Consider the following 14,466-nt stretch of genomic DNA (forward strand, 5'->3'; position numbering starts at 1 on the left):
GAGAACATACAAGCTCCTGCCGCTCTGAGGCAACAGCGCCAACCACTGCACCACCGTGGGTAAATATAATATTGCAGAGGCCTGGCAGGATCGTTTAAAGGGCAAACTGAAGCTGTCCCCACAGGGTAGAAATCCCGCAAACTAGAAAAGGTTGTTTAATATAAACCCAGTGTCCCAGTCCTAAGGTTGGCTGCCACTCTCATAATGTACACACAAGGCAGACTCACACACACACGGAGACACACACACAGCAGAACTTTACTTGACATCAGGAGGAGGCTGAGCAAACAGAGCAATTCCAGCTGTTGTGAAGGCAGCGGGCCTCAGATTGTGTGAGTCAGTCACAGTGGAGCTTTAATCAAGAGAGGCCCTCTGTGGGACTTCCCTGAAGGACAAGAGAATGAAGTCTGATTGCAAAGCCTTGAGGCTGCTAACACCTCTCAAACAGGCCGAGTCGGAGAGAAGAAGCCGGCCAATCTGGCTGTCACCACAAAGAATCAGGACAGTTAATTCAAGCCACACAAAACGTAGCGTTAAAAAAAGAGGCTATCTCTGAATTTCTTCAGGAAAATGCTTTTACACTCTGCAGAGGAGGGAAACCAAAGAGCTTCTGACATGTGTTATGAGAGAATTTCCTCAGGTGATGGATTGAATTACACGGTAGCCTCTGAATGTAGAAAGAGGACCAATTGTGCCATCAGGAAACAACACTTTCTGTCACTCCTGATGATTGACAGAGTGGCTGTAGAGGAACCCTTTCACTAAATGAAGCAGAAAATATGATGCAGGCTTCTTACAAAAACATAATCTGACACTTAAATCTGAGCTGAAACCTGGAAAAACTCCCTTCTTTTTATGTAAGCACACCACTGTTTATCTTGCAGGATGGAGCATCATTGATTGTAGAGAGCAGCTTTTGTGTAAAGATGACAGATGTGGGCTAGGTGAAAGGAAAACTAATCCTGCCGGCTGAACTGCTCCAATGAGAGGAAAACAATGTGTGAAGGCTTGATGGATGAAGGCGCAGCAGAAATGACTCTTTTGTTTACGTCTCTCCCAGGACATGTCAGAGAAGCTGGCTTCTCAGTGACAGCATGTCAGCTGACATAGCCGGGTCGTTCTGTTCGAACCTTTCACAACATGCCAGTGACGGTGAGGTGAAAGTCGAGGAAACATCTCCGATTGCTATTCCTCAGACTGCTTCAGTTTATTCACGTACGTCTGCTCACGTTTCTCTCTGCAGACTCTGCAGGTGTTAAAAATGGTGATAAAGCACAAATCTTTGAGGTGTCTGAGAAGAAATGCCAGGTTTATCTGCAGACAGGGAGTGCTGAACACGCTGAAGCCTGAGTCCAACAAACTTCTCTTCCAGTTAAGTAGAAAGAAAACACTGCGTCAAATAGGGAATTTCCAATTCTCTGATTTATTCATCATCAGAAGAGAAAAGGGGAGAAAATAAACTTGAACTGCTGTTTGAACCTCAAAAAGATGTCCCCTCCCCTTGTTTTTTTTCCAAGACTAATTTTGCAAAAAAAGACTTTTTGAAGACCATGGCCTGTATGCTTGTCCAGTCAATACACAAACAGGACCATTAGTCATAACAAACTGTAATGGAACATCAAATCTGGCCTTAGCGTTAACCACATGCGCGACTGCAAATAATTGGCCTGCTAGCTAATAACACCATGAAAGAGATGCAGATGCAGATTACGTCATATTGCAGAGGAACCTCCTCAAAAAACTCTTTCCAACAAATTCAAATTGCGCATGCCCACTACTTATAAACAGCAATAACATGGCAACCAGTAATGGTGTGACTGAGAGAAGATCAAGAAAAATGTTTGAGCTGCTAAACTACAAACTGACAGTGTTTACTTGTTGTCACATTAGCCTACAGATACAAAGGAGCACCAGGTGGCCGATAGCACTACATTTAGCTTGCTAGTACAATAGTTGCATTTTTGAGCGAAAAAAATGACAATTTAATAGAAGAATAAAGAATAAACAAAGCTGTAATCAGCTAGTGAATCATCAAATATAAACAAAGAGTACGGGAGGTTTAGATAAAGATCTCAAAAACCCCTCAAAAATAACAAAAATAACAAGCGTGGCAGCAATGCCCACAGTAACTATGTTTGACCAACCCCAACATTTCACTATGATACATCATCTTGGAAGGACCTAGACACATAAAAGCAAAGAGCAAAGCAAACTAGCAAAACTGAAGTCAGTGAGCCTTGCTGGTTCGACTGCCTCCCTTATCTCCTCAGTTAATTGAAAAATGTTGTGCATCTTATATATAAATTTGCTGTATATCGCTACATCATCATACTTTGTCAAAGGAGCCATTTGATACCTCATTATCTTTCCTTTTTGCGTATTTTGTTTTCAACAATACACATGAGTACCACATCCGCCATCCTTTAAAACAGCCTAATTGGTGTAGTAATCCTGCCTTTAGCGCCTGTAATGGTGAGGCCTACCTCCATTTACATTTAAAGTTCTTTTGGGGTCCATTTCTATCACTTATGACTGGGGTTGCATACGGTCCCATATTTTGTTTGATAGACCCCTTCACTGTTTGTTAACAGTAGCAGCTGAATTTACATTGTGACAACGGATGTGCTGTGTCAAGCTATGCAAGGTTACCGCCGAACAAAAAACACTTAAACGTAATATTGCACCCCTCAAAAACACCTTGAGTTTGTCATTTAAGACTTCTGATGGGTTTATTTTACCATTTAAATACAAAATAAACTCGAGTGAATTGGCAAAATCTTGTTTTCACGTTTCAACAGTTTTTGCAATCATGACAATCACTGACATACTTGGCTGCTTGGTCATCATTAAAGGGATAGTTCAGTTTTTTTGAAGTGGGGTCGTATGAGCTCTATGTGACCACTAAGGACATTAGATACAGTAGAAAGTTGTCTCCTCTCCCTCAGTAAGACACAAACTTTAATCGATGGTGACGAGGAAATAGACGCTAACAGGGACGGACGGTACCAAATTCAAAGGCTATTTTCTCTGCCTACAAGAACTAAAATCAACACGAGGCTTTACACGAGGCTAAAACCAGCGCTCGAAGCACAGCTTGTTTATATTCCCTACAGCTGGAAGGAGGAGGGGGGATGGAGCGCACTAGCGCTGCGCGTAAGGACACATGAGTTAGTTAAGTCCAGATAAATGTTTATATTTCCGAAGACTTAATGCACTTAAAAATATTTTATGTAGCGTACTCTTAAACTGTGGTATTACTTTTTGATTTTAGTTCTTTTAAGCAGAGAAAATAGCCTTTGGATTTGGTACCATCTGTCCCTGTTAGTGCCTATTTCCTCGTCACCATCGATTAAAGTTTGTGTCTTAGTGAGGGAGAGGAGACAACTTTCTACTGTATCTAATGTCCTTAGTGGTCACATAGAGCTCATACAACCCCACTTCAAAAAAACTGAACTATCCCTTTAAGCACTTACTCTCAAATCCAGAACACTGGTTGATCTGAATCAGTCACTATCCTGTCAAAACTCAGCAGAACTGAATCCTGTAGTGGTGGAGTACTGTTTCTGAAAACCAGCCACTGAATTGGCAGACATTAGCATGCTGCTTACAGTTTGATAAAGTGTTTAAGGAATGCTGACTCATCTGAATAAAAAGAGGATAAACGCTGATTTTGTTGCACAAATGTGTATATCTTTATGATGATGTAGGGGTCTTTTCAAAAGATATAGACAAACAGTGTAAAGAAGATTTTTAAGTTGACCAGCAAAGCCTTTTTGATAACCAAATGGTCAAATTAAAATGATGTCAAGATATAGCTTCTCCACATGGACTCATTAAATAAATATTTTCACACTATAATACTAAAATCAGTTGCATCCTGTTGGATGGATGAAGGCTAAGAAACATTTCTTTTTATTTATTCATTTTATTTATTTATATATTTTAGTGTATTTTCTTAATTCTAGGCTGTTTTTGTCATTTGATGTTGACATAAAAAGGAATCCAAACTAACACAGTTGTGGTAAAATCTCATGTCTCTTCATCTAACATCCCTGCGGCGTTTGGCAGTGAGTGTCACCTGACCTTAAATCACGCGTCAGGGCTCACTTGTTATACAGATAAGTGGCACCGTCTGCTGTTGCAATGGATACTGAAAGTGAATCACTCAACCTGGAGGCAAAGAAAGAGGAGTTGAGGCCTGAGACTGTGCAAAAATCTACATCGCACTCACCTGTCAGTCAAATCAGACGCTAAAGCCCATACTGATGAATTACAATATTTACCTCCTGTTGTTGTTATAAATAGATAGATAAGGTATTAAGTTTAAGAAAACCCTCTAGTGGACACTCGAGGAACTGCAGTGTGTCTCATTCTGCACAGGCTTACCATCAGAGACCACTGCTAGGGGTAAATACAGCTGGGAAAGACTCCCTCCAGACATTATAATGCAGAGAGGAAGTTGACCCTTGACCCTTTGGCTGGAGAAAAAGCCAGGTCAAATCTTTTTTAAACCACACTGAAAACACATTTTCCAAAATACTCCACCAACAAGGCAACAAGAAAGCTGACGTTAAATCTTAATAAAAGACTTATTGAAACAAAATTGTTGAGCCGAATGAAAAGTTTTCCACCCAGTGGATCCTGAGCTGTCGCTTCAGAAAAATATGACTGTGTACGACAGGAAAACATGAAGCCTGGAGGCACAAACACGTGGAGGAGTTCAGGTATTCTACCCTCCATTAGTTTGTTTTTATCCACACTATGATGTTGATGTATCATCATTTTTCCCCTCAGCCTCATTAGTAGGATGAAAGGATGGAGGTGGGAGGGGGATATCTTGACTTGCTGTCAGCCTGTGGAGGTGTGAAACCACTACATCAGCCCTGCCCCCCCATCATTCCTGTCATGTATGACAAATCCCTGTGGTGGTTCCTGTGAGGTCAGATTATCGCATGAATCACTACGGGTTCTATTTCCATCCGTCTACATCAAAGGCTTTCCAAATGTCTCCTGTCTGTCCTCGGGGTCATCATTCACTCCTTTACTCCTGCCCTGACCCCCTGAGCAGCTTACAGATGATGAAAAGACAGCGCTAAACACAGCGTATGATAGAAGAAAAGGAAAATTCTTGAAAGATCTTGCCAATTTTTTCGCTGGTCATGACATCCTTAAAAATGCTGTGAGGAGGATCTCTTTTAATTGGACTGCCTCGCCACCCTCTGGCCGGAGTCTTAAGCACACTGTCGTAAATTGCTTTTAACAAGGTGTGTGTTTGTTTTGGAATTAAATGAAGATCTGAAAAAAAAAAAAAAATATTTGTTCAAAACAACTTTTTACTGGATACAACTCAACAAGGTACAGTTACAAAACACTACGGTTTGAAACAGGACAATAAGCAACTATTGTAGTAGCCGGCTTAATGTAGTGCTATCGGCTGCCTGGTGCTCCAACGTACCTGTTGGCTAATGTGACAACAAGTAAACACTACAAGTTTGTAAGTAGTTTAGTAGCTGTTTATATTTAGCCCACCTGGCAGCCTGGTGCTCTAGGACATGTCTTAAATATTTAACGCTAGTAAATCCTGGTTTTGTCCTGCCGGTCATCTACCAATCAGAGCTAACATAACCTCACACGCCATTTAATTGATAGACTCTCAAGTCTGAACAGACCACTGCAGAGTAACTGCTGACAGTGAGTTGGAATGAACCTGATCACTAACAGTTTAGCTCCTTTGTTAGCCTTTAGCTCGTGCTCTATCTATCTCCCGTTTCTTTGTTCAGGTCATCTGTCCTTTTTCTGTCTGACAGTTAGGCTCCAGTGTCCACCATCACCACAACATTAATTACAGAAATTGTTTTCATTTCGGTTAAACCCTAACAAAGAGCCACATGCCAATCACAAAGAAGACAAATTGCTAGATGTTTTCCATCGTTGCTCTTTGTTTACTGTGTCACGTTTTCTTCTTTGTTGGATTTAGTAGCGGGGTACACTGTGTCGTGCTGCTATGGTGTCAAGCTATTATCTTACTGATGCGGTTATTGGCATCCTGCTTACACACCGCCTACCATGAGGGGGCATGGTTGGCTGTGGAAACACAAACAGGATCAGGCTCAACCGAGCCAACCTGTACTGAACTGTACTGCTCTAAACCAGACTGCTTGGTAAAAACAGGACTTAACAGACTGTCCTGTGTTTGTTTGTTTGTTTTGGCCTTTTTAAACCGTTTGTCCCTGTAGAGTTACTGCAGGGTGCTGTAAAGCAGATGTTATTGCTGTAATGTGTCTGGTTGTGCTCATGTGTTCTGTAATAAAGCTAAGCATGGCTGATGGTCCATATCAATGTACCGTACCATGTTTCCTCATGAGCAAGCTCAGATATATAATGACACATTAATGTTTGCTACCACACTGATGACGGCTAACTGAATGAGTTTAGCTTTAGAATAGGACAGGTTTCAACACTTCTAAGAAATTGTTTTGAAATTTCCCTTCGGTCTCATCACCTGTAAAAGTCTAATCCTAAAACCATTAGCTCACGATTTATTTCAACTGCAAACTTTCAGTCTCTGTCTCTGCCTTGCCTCTGCTGCCCTGCAGCTCAAACTTCCAGCCACACAACTGCCCAAACATCAACCTGCAGGTTCTGCCTGAGGATTTTAGATAAGATCTTTACGTCTAACAACAAAACGGCCAGGAGTGATGAGCTTGAAGTCTGTACGCTAAACACAAACAATGCTCTGCTGCTGTAATTAACACCTCAGACCTATAAACCAAGATTGTCTGACTGAACTGTTATCTTATTTCATATGTACTTAAAGATACCACCCTCTTATTTCCTTTCAACTGATGCTTCATTGTTTTATTTTTAGTTTTGCACTGTAGTTCTGGAGCAAACAGACTAAAACCATCTTCTTAGAGTTAACAGACTGAAGCTTTGAGACAGAATTTGGATGGTGCAAAATGCCAAAAAATGAAAGGACAGGTCATCCTAACTGAAATATCATGACAACATATTAACACCATGGTGGTTCCCATCTCTAGTTTAGGTGTGTGAGCTGTTCGCATGTCCGTGTTGATTCAGTGGTTGGTAAAAGGATAAAATTAATACTCTGTGGGCTGTGAGAGCAGGAACTAGCTGGAAGGATAACTAAAAATGAGCTCCTATTACAAAACTGCCTTCCACTTGTCGAACCATTAGTCATTATAAAGCAAAGCACCCTGCTAAGTGTTGATGAAAAAATCGACTCTAAACACACAGTGACAGAGAGAGCACATACAGGCTCCACAAACTGAAACAGATTAGATGCAATGGGAAATGTGGTGTAAAGGCTGGAAAGAGGAGCATTTAAAGGGTTACCAGAGTTTATGTTTGTGTGTGTTGGTGTGTGTTTGTTTGCAGCCCCATCCCTGCTTGAATGGAGGAGACACAAGAGACACTACAAGAGCCCCCCTGCTAATTCATATAGTGAAAGCACTTCATACACAAGCTGTACAAAATGTCTTTGAGCAAGGAAGTTAATCCACCGTAGAATTTTAATTCAATCTTTGTGTAGTGAGGATTATAGTATTTCCAAAGGAGGCACATGTATAATCTCATTCAGAGCTGAAAAATGCTGAAATGGAAAGAATATAAATGTTATTGATCCTGGAGGGGAAATGAATGTGGTCGTCACAGCAGCAGAGAATAAAAGTGAAGGCGGCAGAGAATTGGAGAGTTTGACTGAAAATGTGATAAAGGATCTAAATTAAAGCGAGAACAGGCATAATGATAAATGTCTGCAATTATAGAACATTTTTCTCATTTACTGCAGCAGAATATATTTTAGGAGAGCTTTTTAGGTGTAGGATGGTTATTGGGAGCAGCAAACAATATAGATAATATTCAATAGCTAATTTTTACCTCTTTTGTTGCTAGATACAACACCTATCTATTACAACCGAGGGAATCAAGGTGGGAATGATGGTAGAGCCTTGAATCCTAAGATGTTTGGAGACTGTAAAGTGTTCATAAAACAGACTGACAGCCTGAGAATCATCAAAACACTTGAGTTATTTCAAAATTAAGATTAGATGTGAGATAAACATTTCAAAAGTTGAGGCAGAGAAATGTTATCTTGCATCACTTCTTTATTCACCAGCACCCTATAAATGTTAGGGATCTGAGGAGGCCAGTTCCTGGGGTTTGGAAACCCAGTTGTACCGTTCTGGCCTGGTGGAGGATTTCATCAGCTCAAAGGGTTGAGCTTTTTCGTGTTTTTGTTCCATGATTTGCCAAATGATTTTGATAGAGGACAAGTCAAGGCAGCCCTTCTTTTCCCAAAGACATTTTTGGTTTGTCAACCACAGGACAGTTTCCCACTTCACCACTGTCCAACTTTAATGGACTCTGGGGTGGAAAATTTCTAGGAAATTTCAGGAAAGTTTCCTGAATATTTCCATGGGAATTTTAGCTCAGGGAAATTGGATATTTTCAGGGTTTGTTACCATCAACTTAAATGACTTTTTCTAAAAAATGGGTTCTTTTCATACTTTGTTCTCAACTTGAATTTTGTTTTCAAAAACTATCTAGGTTGTAACAACATGACTGAATGTAAATTCAACTGTGTACCATGAGTCACATCTGCAAACAATTCCAAGTCTATTCAATTGACATCAATCACTTCTTCGCTTGTCAACGGCATTTTTTAAGACAACATTTCTGGATTTGGAGTCTAAAAGTCCTGTCAAGCTAAGTTTTGATGGTAGTACTGTGGTGATTATATTTATCACTATGAACACATATAAACTATTTAACAAAAAATACATCTGATGTTCAACAAAATGTGTTTAATTTTAAGAGGCTTGCTACAACAAATGTTTATGTCTATATTCATGACAGTTAGACTCAGATAGGAAAAAATCCCCCAAATTCCCTGATAATTTATTGACAATGTTGTTTAAGAATAAAGCGCTGGACATGTTTGCTTGCATGCCTGCTTATCATAATCCAAAATGTTCAACATTTATACATGTATAAGACCAGGTAAATGCAATTATCATAAATTCCCATTAATTCCCCAAAATTTCCATGAAAAGTTCCTGACTTTGAAAATTCCCAGAATTTTGCAACCCTAACTGGCCCTGTGAGTTTGCTAGCAAGTTTAGATTACCACTTCCACATTGCATGCCACTGGTTTTTACCTGCATGCAATAACAATAAGCAGCCTGGTGGTGCAGTGGTCAGAGCTGTTGCCTCACATCGAGAGGGTTTCTTGTTGCGGCATTATACTGCCAAAATTCGAGAGCATATATGACATACAGGTGAGTGTATATGATATCTGCATGAGCTATAGTCTAACATCCATGCAAGCAGATTACTTTTGCTCGTGCTCAATGCTATAAGTATAAAAGAAATTATAGTTTTTAGCAAATTATAAAAGTAGGGTGGCATGAGGAAACTAATAAAATCAAATAACTGCGTTTTAACAGCCATTGCCGTTCTTCTTGAGTATGCAAGGAGAGTTTAACATTTCACTGCCCTTTCTTGTTTACTTTCTCTGTCCAAAAGATCACAGCCAATCATATAAAACAAGGACTGTAGCCAATCACATCGGGGGACACGATGATGATGGCTGGGCCCGCCCACTGACTGCTGAAAACAAAATATGCCCATGACAAGCAGGAGAAAGCTTCACAGGCAGAACAGCCTCTGCACATGAGCATTGTAAAAGCTCTTGCTGGAGTAAAAGTAATTTGCTTACGCAGATACGAGACTTTAGCGTGCGCAGATCTCAAATTTGCTCTCAAATTTTAGCAGTATAATGCTGCCATAGTTCCTGTTTTGAATTCCTGACTTGGCAGGAGCCCATATGGAGTTTGCATGGTCTTCTCGACTTCCTCCCCAAGTGAGATAAGTGGTACAGATGATACTGTTGTAAACATAAAGATCCTGTCATTGACCTAAATTGAAATACATAATCGAAACACTGATACATGCTCATCTGTGAGTTTTCACTCATGATTCGGATTTCCTTTGTGTATTTCTCTTATGTTTCCAACTATTTTTCAAATACCTTTACATTTTTATTCCACCCCTTGTCTCCACACTTCTTAAGCTATGAGCTCTATAGAGAATTCAAGGCTGGATAAAGAAAAACAACAGCTCCTCAAATGCCAGATGAAATAAGGAGTGGAAGTGCAGAAAAAGCCTCAGATGTGAAAGCCTCGGGGCTTATCTGTGGATAGGGAAAGGTTCATGAAGCGTTGCTCATAGAAACGTGACGCACAGACATGACACAATCAGCCATTCAGCATCACAAAGGGCCGTGTCTAGTCTGAACGCTGTAGCTCTATCTTGACCTTCGGTAGTGTTCCACCCCTCTGAACAAGCCTCTGTTTGTGGGGGCAGATGTCAGTCAGTCAGTCGACCCCCTGAGGAACAGGAGCATGGCTCTGTTGGCAGCTTTGCATATGGCTTGACTGTGAAAAGACTGAAGTGAGGGCTTGGAAGAAGTTTGATTGAGGTGGTGCTAGGAGACATGTTTGAAACAGTTTGGCGAGAGTTCAACCAGAGCAAACGTTGAGGTGGAAAACTCAGCTGGCCAGCCCCTGATATTTCAACTATATCTCTTTATCTAACACGGCTTTCTGCCCTCTGCAAGCAGCTACTCATTAGGGCAGAACTGATTAAATAAGGCAATCAGAATCATGAATCTAAGCTGTGCTGTTTAACATCAAGGAAGAGGAAATCAGAGAGAGGGTAGAAACAAAGAGTATGGTTCCCCTCATGCTCAAGACATAACACAATCACCCCCACTTGCCTGGAGATACCACTGTCAATCAACACGGAGCACAAATACAATCAAATGTGCTATCTATGGGCCATGTGACCCCTGGGCTATTTTTACGAGCACAGAGGGGATGACAGCACGGACTCTCCAGGGAAAAGAAATATGTGTATACATTCTCTCACATCAAAGCTTCGGCCATACTATCCTGTGCTATGCCTCTGTGATGTATATGTTAAGCTAGCTAGCATACCTTGATGATACACAGCACTATAGCTGTAGTGTAAACACAAGGAGCCAAACATGGTCAGATATAGATAACCTCTGTTCATTGTTATTCCAACTCTTCATGGAAGGCTTTACTGTACACAAAGACAGGAAGACAGGAAGGTAATCTCTGGAAAAAGACCTGTTTACTGTAAACACAAGAACACCTGGGTTTTAGAGGGTAGAAAAAAAACTGAGGTCATCTTCATACTTAAACACCTTTCCAAAAAAGTCTTTAAAAGGAAAGTTTTGAGTAACGTTGCTTGCACTATCACACAGCGCACAGCATGGGCTGTTTGCTGCTATGAGCCCCTGTTCTCAGATTTACAGAGGTAGTAAGATATACACAATGTAAGCATTATGTTTTTTAAAGCACATTAAAGCAACCAAAGGTAGACTTGACACAGCCCCTCACAAAACAAGGCTTTAAAGGATAAGACAGGTTTATTTCATTCCCCATAAATACCTCGATTGGTTCTGCTTCCACTGCACTTGCCATGGGCTTGTTGCCCACTTTGCCCAGTGAATTATTTTATGTTTCTTTAGTGGTCTTACCTAGCAGCTGCACTCCACGGGTCAGACCGTAAACATCAATGAGCGCCCAGAGGGGCTCAGCTGTGCGGACTCCACTGAAGAACAGCATGGGGTTGGATTCATTGATTCGATAAAAGACTCTGCCCTTCTTGTCAACCCAAAAGGCGATGATGTTGCCCTCGTTGGCGAACTCCTCGGGCAGTGCTTTGGCCCAGAAGCCGCTCTGCGACACCAGGTCGGGGCAGGCGTATTTAGGTAGGTTGTCGGGGTTTATCCTGGAGGGGTCTTTGGAGGTGAAGCCCAGACGTAGAGCCCCGCTCCAACAGCACTGCTTTTTAGTGATCTGCGGAGAGGACAACCAGAAGCTGTTTTACTACAGTGCTAATATGTATAAAGCAGAAATCCATACTGATAAATTTGATTTTGAATGCGCATTGTCTTCACTCAGTGCAGGCTGGGTTCAGTGTTCATTCATCATATTCTCACAGCAGTCATATACCTAAACATCACACTTGGGAGATAACGCATAAAGGATGAACTGCTGCAGAAAGTAGCATCAAGAGCTGTCTCTCTGCTAAAGCTAATCATACTGAAGTGTCAACACACCCATGTTTTGTAGCTCTTTTTAGTTTGCTCATGTTTTGTGTCTGATGTGAGATGAAATTTCCCTGGGCATTTGTCTTTCCAAGGCTGCTCAGTTTCAGGAGTTGAAATATTTTAAAGACGGACAAAAAACAGAGCAGCATGCACTGGGAATTGTGCCGATGTCATGCAAGCTAACAGGTAGCATCACGTGCGCTTCCAACTGATAATATCAACCTTTGGAAATCACACATTATGCAAGAAATCACTGTCCCAAACTAGGGATGGGTATTGATAAGATTTTATTATTACCAATGCCATTATCAATATCTCTTATTGATCTGAGTTCCTTATCAATTCCCCCTGTGAAGTTTTCTGTGTCAACATTTTACTGTGGTTATAAATCAATTAATCTGACATTGAATGCTGTGCATTGTCACATGTTTTAACACAATGGTGTTGCCGCCCTTGTATGATATCACACCGTTGCACAAATTGTACTTTATGCTGTTAGCGTACGTTAGCATACTTTTTGGTAAAGTGAAGCCAAGCTTTCAACTGCTACTAGCTCTTGGCCACTGTCTTTAAATTTTTGCCGCTGACTGTGATTTATGTGTGGCACTTCATGTGACATGGTGGTAAGGCATGATGTAAAGCATCTACAAGAAACAGTTAAGTATAAAGTCTACTGACATTGATGGATTGAACCATTTCTAATCAAATCAAAACAGGAAATGGGTATTGATACTCATCCCTATACCCAAATAAATGTTGCAAAAGGTAAATGAGTGCAACATCCCTGAACTGAAAAGTCTAACAACATCATTTTTGAAGGTGTCTCTTTAAACATGACTATGTCTATGTCTAACAAAGTATAAGTAATGTGCACTGATTCTGTAGTTCAACTGGACACCAGATAACTGAGATGCACTCACTTGTCTTGAGGTAACAACATCACTTTTCCTTTACTTTAAAGGTGAGTGCCCTCATCGAAACATTATTCCTGTAAAATGACTCATAAAATACAATTTGACGGGTCTTTGTCGAAGTTAATCAACTTTCTGCTAATTTGATTACTATGAGAGGAAGAAGTACCAACAAGCTAACTCTTCACACAAAAATATTTTAGACAAAAAATGACCCAGATTCAGAATACCACCTGGTTTCCTCAGTTTCACTCAAGATACTGATCAGTTTTGACTGATCTGAACTTTTTTTGTTGTAACATCTTATTCTCTTTATGTAAGCAACAAACAGAGCAGTGCTTTTACTTACAATAAAGGCTTTTTATTTGTTATTATCTAATAACACCATGATCCTAACATGTGGAAAAGTTTGTCTGAATGAGCCAGTAAGTGTGTCTTAGAGCAGCTGAAATATTATCAGACTTTAAGTTTAAATATATCTATTTTAGCTCAACCAGAAGTGAAATTGTTGTCATGATAACTTATAAAAACTTATAAATAATGCATCGCAGCTTCTATCAACCCTCTGCTGAGGGTAAAATATTCATCCTAGCTGTGCATGGCAGTTACTTCAGGTGTCGGTGTGTTAAATGTTTCCAAATAAGTTTCATTTTCAACTGCAGGGTCATATCTTTCCCAATGAAGGCAAAGTTCATTTAAAATCAAGCAAATAGCACCGGCACACAGACACGTATTGTTCTGCAGCATGACCTAGTGTGCTTTTTAAACCTTAAGCCTACCCTGTTTGTGATAGACCGAGTGTCTGTTTGTCCATGTTGTACTGGTTTAATTGGTGCCAAAGCTGCATTGTCCTTCAATGAACCAGGCCCTGAGGTTTGAGGGTAAATCAAAGGAGTATACAGTGAATGGATTTCTGCTTCTCTTTAACACAAAGATATTGTAATCATGTGCAATTTGTTGTAAGATTTATGTGAATATAAGTTTACACAGTATATTAGAAAGGGCAACCTTTAGTCAACAGAAACTCTGACTAGGAAGTGCTGAAACACCAATCTAAGCTCCTTTCTTTTGTTTCCTTCTGATATGTCATTTGAACAAACTCTGGATCAAACTCTTCCTCTATATTTGGTTGGTTGCTCATCAACTTAGGAATTTGTCAGAATCCTTAACTTTAGCAATACATGATCAGAATGCTAATGTTAGCTGTTGCCAAATGGTTCTTAACAGCTCATAAACATGTGTTTTAACTTGGAATTGGCCCAGTGCACCCCTGATTTTCACTTCTTCTTCTCAGTTATTAATGCAGAAGCAGTAAAGATTGGTCAGGTTTCCTGAGTGCATACAGTCTGTATCCTGGAGCCCAGCAGTATGAAAATTTGGCAGCATTTGGTC

At 40.4% G+C, this 14,466-nt stretch overlaps 1 protein-coding gene across 3 annotated transcripts in view; it reads right to left on the reverse strand.

Moving 5' to 3' along the window:
- Positions 1-14,466, reverse strand: part of neurl1aa (neuralized E3 ubiquitin protein ligase 1Aa) — a 78,401-nt gene that overhangs the window by 43,818 nt on the left and 20,117 nt on the right. For all 3 annotated transcript variants that reach the window (XM_074662111.1, XM_074662100.1, XM_074662090.1), the window contains exon 3: positions 11,588-11,909. In XM_074662111.1, coding sequence (XP_074518212.1) covers positions 11,588-11,909 — 322 coding nt within the window. The remainder of the gene's footprint in view (positions 1-11,587; positions 11,910-14,466) is intronic.

Source organism: Halichoeres trimaculatus, unplaced genomic scaffold (genome assembly GCF_033239565.1).
Source record: "Halichoeres trimaculatus isolate MK-OKI-2021-1 unplaced genomic scaffold, fHalTri1.1 fHalTri1_scaffold_2, whole genome shotgun sequence".
In the NCBI taxonomy this organism is placed as follows: Eukaryota; Metazoa; Chordata; class Actinopteri; order Labriformes; family Labridae; genus Halichoeres; species Halichoeres trimaculatus.